The 10,552-nt window shown below is 37.3% G+C and overlaps 1 protein-coding gene across 1 annotated transcript in view; it reads left to right on the top strand.

Annotated features, from left to right (window-relative positions):
• The window catches only part of LOC131066491 (aspartyl protease AED3-like), a 1,341-nt gene extending 987 nt beyond the window's left edge, over positions 1-354 (top strand). Inside the window, exon 1 of the mRNA XM_059210320.1 lies at positions 1-354. This exon is cut by the window's left edge and continues 987 nt beyond it. Coding sequence (XP_059066303.1) covers positions 1-354 — 354 coding nt within the window.
• Positions 355-10,552: the final 10,198 nt, after the last annotated feature.

The following is a 10,552-nucleotide window of genomic DNA, read 5'->3' as shown; positions in this document are numbered from 1 at the left end:
CCCTTTTACAGTGCTGTCAGAGACACTTTCCTCCTCCAATTCAAAAATTACAGTCTGGCTGCTCCGTACGGAATTTTTGATATGTGCTTCTACATTCATTCCGGAGGCATCAAGGTGCCTCAGATCACGTTGCATTTTGATAGGGATGTCAACGTGTCTCTTCCGTCGGATAATTTTTTGATTCGCACCAATGTGGAGGGGTCGGTGGCATGCTTGGCTTTCGCGCCTCCATTAGAGGAGGAGGCTCCCGGCATATCCGTATTTGGAAATTTCCAGCAGCGTAACTTCCGATATGTGTATGACATTCCTGGCTCTCGACTTGGAATTGCACCTCAAAGCTGTAATCGCTGTTAGACGATAACATATTCTTCTGCTCGGCGTTTCTACAGCGCTAGCTATATTTGCTCCAATAAATTCTCTTTGGAGAGAGTGCACACCCAACTCACTTCGGTTGACTATACTCGTAATTTGAGGTATAGTTTTCTCAGTAATTATTCACTTCAAATAAATAAATAAAAGGTTTAGTTATACTCATCTGTCCATGAGGGACTTAATAAAATTTTAAACCTGATGGACATATCATTTCATAAGTGTCATAAAAGAAAGATAATGAAGATTTAAAATTATATTAGTTTATGAAATTAAGGAATTATATCAAATAATTAGGGGTATGAATTTTTAATAGTTATTATTTTATTTAATTATATATTGGGTGTTATTTAGAATAAAAAGTTTATTTGTATTTATTTATCAATTGATGATTTAAGATGTTGATTTTAAAGGTAGAGGAGATCAAGTGGTGATTCAAGATGTTGATTCAAAATGTAATAGGTATCTTCATGACTTCAAAATGTTGATTTTACTGATCTTTTAAAAATCAAATAATGCTATTCTTTCCAAATTATAAAATTTAAATAATAATTAAAATTGCCTCTATAAATATTTAGGACAACTCAAATTTTTTAAAATATTGGTTTATTAAATTAGAATAATATTTGAGGAATCAAACCTAATAATTAATTTAGAAGTGTGGGTAGGATCAACTCTTCTTATAAAAATGGATAATATTAAAAAAGAAACTAGAGATGTGATGACAAATTGTGTTTGAAACATTACAAAACATGGCTATACTACTAGAACCATAAAAACTCTTACAATAACATAGAGCTAATTTCTACTAACGAAATGTTAAACATAATTAAATAGAACCTAACCTTTCCTCCTTAGACAATCTTTGTCTTTGAAGAATCATATTATACTAATTATTATTATTATTATTTTATTTTAAGGAATGCTTTCTCTTTTGCATTATACTTCAATCATTCTTATCCTTTAAGTACATGATCGTCCACGGTGGATTCTAGAGGAACCTGTTTAAATTCTTGAAGGGCGGGCGTGGATTAACAAATTGACTCTTCATATTATAAAACCCTTCAAATGGAACGTTCCTCTACATAACCTCAAAAACCTTATTAGTAGCAAGAACATCCCTCAAAGTTGCAATAATCTCTTTATATCAGGTGCTGCAAGAATGAAATGGATTGCCAACATTTCTACACTCCTTTCTGACGCTTCTGGCTCTTCTCACGAGCAACCTCCTAGTGCATTTTCGGAGAAGAGAATGCCAAATTATCAATTCAAAATTCATCTTTTGATGCACCCAAAAAATTATCAATAACTTCGAAATCATCTACCGAATACCCCCTCTGCATCTTCCTTATCAATGGAGGTTGGCTTCAATGTACCTATCTATCTATTGTTCTAGTTATACATTAAAGAAGGTGCATATGGTGGACCTGTCCCAAGGAGCGATGAGGGTCTAAAGAAAAATGATAGCAATATTAGATGCTGAAGGGAAGCCATTGTTATTTCGCACCCCACTCTAACTAAATTGGGTTACATTGTGGTGAGTAGATCATACATACCGTGGGATGATAATTCTGGTATAGTAACAGGTTTTCATTAATTTTTAGGTTGTTTATATGGCAGATGTATGAAATAATGGTTCATAGTAATGGTATAATCTCAACTTCAATATTGTGGTTATTTGATGGTTTTGTGATATCATTCGTATCAACATGGATGATTCTATCATTTTTATACATAAAAAAAATTATTAGTACTTGTTTTAGGTAATACTATTCAATTTTTTTAATCATTCAAAAATATTATTATTTTTATTTTCAAAATAAACTTAATTTTTATAAAGTTAAGATTTATATTTTTAAAGTAGAAATTATTATCTCATAAGTTTCTATTGTGGACTTGCAGTCCACAAATTGCCAAATACTTGTGTCACGAAACAAACAGAATTCCACAAACTGCCTGCAAATTTTTTAGTCTAGAACATTTTGACAAGATGCAAAACAATCTTCACGACAAACAAAAAAATAGATATTGTCAAGCCCAGAAAATATTTGTTGAAGATTGGTATTTGAGGATTTTTTTAATAATTATCTCGTAAACATGAAAATCAAGGATAAACATTCTAATGTTGGTTGAGAAAATCCTGAAATTGATAGAACCTCTGCAATCCCTTGTCATCTTCCACTTCCTTCTTGTGAGGCCCTACCCTGACCCATCCTAGCATTTCAGTGATTTTCATGTTGGAACTATTATGGATGCTTTATTTTTATGCATTATGGATATAGAACTTTATATGATTCCAGGATTGGATAACACTGATATATTGATGCTTCATTTCTATGCATTATGGATATAGAATTTTATATGATTCTAGGATAGGATAACATTGAGATGGTGTACGTCATTTATTTGATTTGCAGGACTTTATTATGATGCTAGAAATATGATTGCATATCTTATGAATGGATTAAATTTATGAGGATTATGATAATTGCTTATGTGGATTTGCTTTGATATATGGTAAATTGATTTGTATGATGTTAATTGTATGCAGATTGATTGATTTCTATTCTTATTTATGTGTTTAATATTATATGAGGCTATTTGGGAAGTACTAATGTGTAATTGAGATGTGAAAGAAAATTATCCATGTGACCATGGAAACATTATGGAGAATCAAGCTTAGACCTATGTACGTTTGTAAAACTAGGGGTTGTCTATTTGGAGAGACAACACCCCATATGTATCGTATTTTATTCGTAAATGTAAATGTTTGCATGTGTGTTAAATTGTATTTATTAATTTGTTTAAATCATTCATGAGACAATTGCCATGTGTATTTGTGATGTGAAGTTCATTTTGTAGTGTCACTTGACACATATGTTGTATGTTGAGTTGGCATTGTCATGTCACCTTTTGTGAAATTTATTTTTACCAATGAATTATTTCCAAATTATCCTTGAAGGTCCCAAGTAAATCTAGAATAGTGAGCCATTAGGAGGGTCAACTCAGAGTTGACCCGTAAGTAAACTTTAGGTGGACTTTCAAAGGGTTAAACCAACTCCTAGAGTAAGTTTTGGAGCATTTTTTATGGGCCTCATGGGGTACCTATGGGTGAAGGTTAAATTTGGCCATGTGTCCAACCCCTAGGACTTGTTTAACCTCCCCAAAAAGTGGTTCTCCCAAGATGGCCGAATTTCATCTTTAGGAGAGCCATTCTTGGTTGGATAACCTTCTTGGTATATGCCATTCCTCTTCCCCATTTCATTCCCCTTTTTGAGGTACCTTGGTTAGGGAGTGTGTAAGACCTAGGGAAGACCAACCAATGGGAGCCTCTCACTCTAACCAAGAGGTTGGAAGGAGTGATAGAAGCCTTCTTAGGCAAGAGATTGAGACTAAGGAAGTTAATCACCCACTCTCAATCTTTGGAGATGAGATCTTGTAGTTTTGAAACCAGTTTAGTATAGAATTTTGGCTAAGTGTTGAAGAAAAGAATTGTGCATTTGGGCTGCTCTTCTCCAAGCTATCCCAGTAAACCCTTGGCAAATTCAAAGTTGGTTCATTTCTTTCTTGTATTTTAAAAATTTGTTTTTAAAAAGAGTGCTTGAATGTAGATGTTCCTTTCCTTGTATTTTATTTGTGAAAATATTTATGTGATTCTTCTTCCATTTGGTTATGCATTTTCTTGTGTTTTGGGAGTATCCAAGGCCATCTTACCCTTGGGAGGGTAGAATGGTCTTGGGGGTGGAAGGTGTTTGACATCCTTAGAGTGAGAGGCTCTCTTTAAGAGAGTGATCTCAAGGGTTTGTTTATGTGACCCTTGCTGCATAGTTTTGTTTATGCATTCGAGGGTCATAAGGGGAGAAAGTATGGCATATATGTCTTGGGGGTCATAAGGATGTTGGGTTAAGATGGACTTATGTTGTGTTCTTGGTTGCCATGAGTTGGCTTGTGATCTACTATCTTGTAGTTCTCCTCAAGATACTTGGTCCACTTCCACCCATGTAAACATCACATTATGTGATGAAGTTCAGCCTTGGGATGGGAATCTGTTTGCTGTGAGCTTTTCCTTGCTTGTTTTTGTATTGTTTGAGTGTAACCCATCTAGGTCTTGGTTCTCCAAGCTCGGGGTTGGCTTCTAGTATGCCTAGGCTGGGAGGTGAGCTCTCCATGGTCACAGCCTTAAGATTTTGTATTGCAGGTTGCTTTGGGAAGGGATTGAAGGAAAAGCTTGGATATGTTCTTGCTGAATCTATTTTAGTTGTAGAAAAAGAATAGGAGATATAATATTATATTTCAGTTGCTGAAATGTAAGAGAGGATTTTTATGTTGTATTTATTTTAAAAAAAAAGAAATGTATTTATTTTATTTAAGTCCTCATTTATTAGGAATGAGAGGCTAGTTGGGTATTTCACCCATTGTAAAAATTGACAAGTTGTATTCAAATTATTCTTATAAGAAATGCATCTTTTTAAGTTGATATTGCAAATGATGGTTAAATGGATATTAGAGGAATAATAGTTTTGCATTTTTTTAAATATTTCTAAGTGTTTTTTTAGACTATATTATGCTCCTGTCATTTATTTATCTCTGTCATTTATTCAAAAAAAAATGCAGAAAGTAAAATGGGAATACTATGAAGTAGAAAAGTAGGAAAGTTAGTAAAATAAAAATAAATATTTAATCCTAGTGATTTGTTTATTCGAAATGCAAAAAGGGTTAAATAGACATTTGAAGTATAATAGTTTTGGCACTGTACAAATTGATAATGTTTTAAAGTGTTTTCTAGACTATTTTAAAGTTGCTGTAAAATTTATTTACTTCTGTCATTTACTCCAAAAAAAAATGCAAAAAATAAAGGTAGGTAAAATAACATTTTCCTATAGTTAACTATTAGAAGTTTAAAATGAAAAGAAATGCAATTAGTTAAATTTGTTAGTTTTAGAAAGTCTGTTGTTATGTGATAAAATAAAAATATACAGATTCAAACTTAGTAGAGAAATCTAGAAATACAGGTAGATAAGAAATGAAAGAGAAAGATAAGTATTGTGTTTCTATTCTATTTTTGGTTCTGTCAGTCATTTTGCTTAGGTTATAAATCTGAAAATGGAAATAGATTATGCCCTAAGTAGAAACAAAATAAAAGATTTACTCCTATTTCTTTTAATAGAAAACAGTTTGCTAAAACTATTGTAGTCCATATATATTTTTACCTTAGAAAGACACACACACACACACACACACACACATATATATATATATAATTACTCGCTGCATTAAAAAGAAAAATCAAAACATATGCATTTTGGGCAAACTGGAAAACTTCAAAAAAAAAGAATCTTGCATTGTAATCTGGTTGTTTTTTTTATTGAGGGGTATACCGTGATTCGGCGGGGGCCGAGCCTCTGTGTTTATACATAGTGGACGACACAAGGGGCCGAGCCATTGTGTTTATACACAATGGACGACACGGCCGAGTCACTGTGTTTATACACAGCGGACGACACGGCCGAGCCACTGTGTTTAAGCATAGTGGACGACGCGGGGGGTGCCGCTACTGTGGGTAAACACTGTGGTCAACACAGACCGCCATTGTGTTTACACATAGTGGTCGGCATGGGGCTGCCACTGTGGGTAACCACAGTGGACGGTTCACAGCCGTCACTGTGGGTGCCCACATGGAGCGGCACTGATCGCCGCTGTGGGTATTCACAGTGGTGCCCGGGGAGCCTCCCTGCCCTGTGAGCTCGGTCCCCCTTCACCCTCCATCCTTTGGCCGCTGCCATGGTTTTGGCTGTCGTCGCCTCCATCAAATCACTGCACACACAAAACACACATACAAAAAAAAAAGGGGGGGGGGGGAAAGAAAGAATTAAGTTTGATGGAAATATGCAACCCTAACCCAATTTCGGGTTAGGGTTAGCATTTAAGTAATAGAAGTAAATGTGTTATGCAACCCTAGCCCATATTTGGGTTAGGGTTAGCAATTTAGACGTGAAATGAATTAATAACATTGTTTTTAAAATAGAGTTAAAAAAAAGGGGTGACTCAACCCTAATTAGAGTTCACGATTAAAATATTAATTAAAATAAGAAGAGGGGGGGGAATTCTTTTTAAAATTTGAAAAAGAATCCCCCCCATTTAATATTTCTAAATGTGAAATTAATTTTAAACTTCTAATTTTGGACCATGGAGAAAATTGATTTTAATATAGACTTTTATCAACGCATAATTAAATTGGGGGATTAATTTTATATAGATTTATTATCACAATTATTAACATAATTTTATTAATCAAGGATTATCAATGAAGATATTTTATAGATAATTTTCATATTAAATTATATGTGGATGTTAGGTTAAATTTAATTTGGGGAATTTTATTAATGAAAATTATTAATTATTTTATGCGAATTCTAGCCTATGAGGTCATTATTGGCCAAATTATTTAATAGTTGAAATTTGAAGGTTTAGGGGGATTTAATTGGCTATAATATAAATTATATTTATTTGGAAAATATCATTATTGAGATTGTTAACCTTATTGGTTATATTAAAAAAAAGAAAAAAGAAGGTGAATTAACTTTAAATTGCGACGATCCTCTTAGGGATAATCAGTCTTCATTAATAATTGTCGCGTTATTGATTGAGTTAATTATTCCAACTTTAGTAAAAAAATTCTATTTACATCTTAGTTAAGACAAAACTTAATTGATTTCATTTTAAACGTAGATTATTTTAGGAGTTTTTGTTGTAAAAAAAAAAATTGTTGTTCTATTTTTTGCCCAAAAGTTTGGGCACGACATTTTGGTATTAGAGTAAGGTTTCCAGCACTAGGAATCTTTCTCCATCGCGTTTCGCTTTAATTATTTACTTAATTAAAAAATTTCTCCAAATTTTTATTTATTTATTTATTTCATTTTATTTTATTTTATTTTCTCATAAGGATGCCTCTGACTACGCGACAAGCTCGCAAGCGCGGTAGGGGTCCTAGGCATGCACATATGGCACACAAAGATGTTGATAGGGAGGAACCAGTTCCGGAAGGAGACCCAGAGGCTCCTCCCGAACGACCGGTTGACCCAAACTGAGACATCTTATTAGCGCTTTAGAACCTGATTGGGATAGTACAGGATAGGCTTCCAGCAGTTGACCATCATGCAGAAAACCAGAACTCAGGGAGCCATAGATGAGCAAATAGGGAACAGAGTAGGATTCCACCTCCTAATCCCTTAGAGGGCCAGGTTGAGCATGAGCCTGAATCCGTTCATCTACCCAGATCACCTCCAGTAGCCGCACCTATATATATTGAGAGAGAACATCGTGATCCAAGGGATCTGATCAGAGAGGTTTTGCGCCTCTAGCCACCATCTTTTAGGGGATCTACCGACAAGGTAGAAGCTGAGGCTTGGCTTTTGAGCCTAGATCGGTGCTTTGCATTGTGTTCCTACGAAAGCAATTTGAAGGCATGAGTAGCAGTTCACCTTTTGAGAGGCACGACCTCCACATGGTGGAGACAGGAGGAATACAAGTGTGGCCTAGTTGTAGACACCCTCACATGGGAGATCTTTACAGAGAGGTTCAGGGAGAGATACTTGTCGGAGCACTTCAGATAGCGTAGGATAGATGAGTTCCACGATCTCTAGCATAAGGGTCTCTAAGTGACCCAGTATGAGAGTAAGTTCATCGAGCTCCTACCATATGTGGATTACCTGAAAGATGATAAGCTTCTCGTCAACCATTTTATCAGGGGACTGAATGCTGGGATAGAAGGACTGGTGAGGATGGCTGCTCCAGGAAGCCTTCGGGTTGCCATGGAAAAGGCCTTGATAGCCAAAGAAATTCAGGTGAGGCCTCAAGACATGAGGGATCAGTTTCAGAACCGAAACCCTGCACCCCAGTCTTTTGGGTTTCAGAAACTCCACTGGAAAGACAACTATAGGAATACATCGGGGTCCTTTAAACCCCCTCTTTTGCAGTAGTCATAGTAGAATTAGAGGCAGAGGCCCCCTCGGGGACAGCAGGGCTTTAAGCCCAAACAGTGGCATTCACAAGGTCCTAGGCACGACAAGAGAGCACAGGGTACTCATACACCACCGGTACGGACTTAGCAGTCCTCTAGGGGTGGGTATAGTGGTTCGAGCAGAATAGGGGGACAGTCTTTCTCTAGGCCTCAGGGTGTATAGTTACAGGCATGTGGTGCTTGTTTCACATGTAGAGCCATGGGGCACATGGCGAGAGAGTGTCCCTAGGGTTAGATGGCAGGTAGTCAGAGGATGGCAGCATTAGAGCCTACAGTTAGGGATATGGGCAAGTCCCATAGGGTCTTCGTAGCAGTTGACAACTGCCAGTCAGAGCACCAGGCCACAATTATTGAGGCTGCAGGTATGATCAGTGGTAGCAGTGTATCTATATTGTTTGATTCACGAGCTGCTGACTCTTTTATATCTCCATTGGTTGTGGAGCATTGCAGGCTAGTGTCAGTTAGGCAAGGTGTCAGTTGGGAAGGAGAGTTAGCTTTAGGGGCTAGAGTGTCAATGGATTTAAAGGTTAGGGGATGTCAACTCCAGATTGGTAATACCACCACCTTAGTAGACCTTAGAGTTACGTTGGTCAGATCTTATGGCATCGTACTTGGTATAGATTGTCGCCTGAAAAAGATCGAGTGTGAGGATGATCATGGTGCTCCCATAGTAATCATTGGGATTCAGAGGCCCGTGTCTCTTCGTATGATTTCCGCTATGCAGCTTAAGCAGAGCATGCGAAAGGGATGTCAATTGTTTGCTATCACCATCAGTGATAGAGAGGAAGAAAATGAGAAGGAGCCTTCCCTAGATGATCATCCCATCCTTGAGGAGTTTGCAGATGTGTTTCCAACCAAGCTACCTAGTATACCACCTAGTAGAGAGATTGACTTCCACATAGACCTTGTACTAGGAGCCGAGCCAGTTTTGAGAGCACCTTATAGGATGATCATGAATGAGCTTAATGAGCTCAAGATGCAGCTTGAGGAACTCTTAGAGAAGAGTTGCATTCATCCTAGCGTCTCCCCTTAGGGCGCACCAGTCATCTTTGTGAAGAAGAAGGACGGATCCCTTCGGTTATGCATGGATTACAGGCAGCTAAACAAAGTGACCATCAAGAATTGTTATCCCTTGCTCAGGATCGATGATTTATTTGATCAGCTTCAGGGTGCTAAAGTGTTATCCAAAATAGATCTAAAGTCAGGGTACCATCAGGTGAGGATAGTGGAGAGTGATATCCACAAGACTGTGTTTCGTACCAGATATGGCCACTATGAGTTCACCATGGTCCCATTCGGTCTTGCGAATGCTCCAGTTGTATTCATGAGTCTCATGAATGGGGTATTCCACACTTTCCTTGACTGGTTTGTGATTATATTCCTCAATGACATATTGATATATTCTCGGAATGAGAAGGAGCATGAGGAGCATATGAGGCAGATTTTGTAGTGTTTGAGGGACAATCAGTTGTATGACAGTTTGTCAAAGTGTGTTTTCTTTAGGTCAGAGGTCAAGTACATTGGGCAAGTTATATCCGACAATGGGATCTTAGTTGACCCATCGAAGATCAGAGCTATTATGGATTGGCTAGTGCCAACCAGTGTGACAGAGGTCAGAAGCTTCATGGGTCTAGCAAGCTACTATAGACGCTTCGTTGAGGGATTTTCCAGAGTTGCACACCCCATTACATCCTTTCAGCGAAAGGGAAATAAATTTGAGTGGACAGAAAGGTGTGAGAGGGATTTTCAGGATCTGAAAAGGGCACTCACTAGTGCACCTATTCTTATTGTGCCAGACCCCACGGCTGATCTCATGGTATGCACAGATGCCTCTTTGGATGTATTAGGAGTAGTCCTTATGCAGGAGGGTCGACTTATAGCTTATCAATCTAGGAAACTTAAGACTCATGATCTTAACTACCCTACACATGACCTTGAGCTTGCAGCAGTATTGCATGCACTTGTGAGGTGGAGACGCTTCCTTTTGGGTCATCATTTTGAGCTTCATTCAGACCATCAGAGTTTGAAGTACATCTTCACCCAGCCTAATCTTAATTCCCGTCAGAGGAGATGGATGGAGTTTCTATGCGAGTATGATTTTGATGTCCACTACATCAAGGGGAAAGAGAACGTAGTTGCAGATGCCTTGAGTAGGAGACGTCA

This window comes from Cryptomeria japonica, chromosome 8, assembly GCF_030272615.1.
Source record: "Cryptomeria japonica chromosome 8, Sugi_1.0, whole genome shotgun sequence".
Classification (NCBI taxonomy): domain Eukaryota; kingdom Viridiplantae; phylum Streptophyta; class Pinopsida; order Cupressales; family Cupressaceae; genus Cryptomeria; species Cryptomeria japonica.
This window is presented reverse-complemented; position numbering and strand designations above follow the sequence as displayed.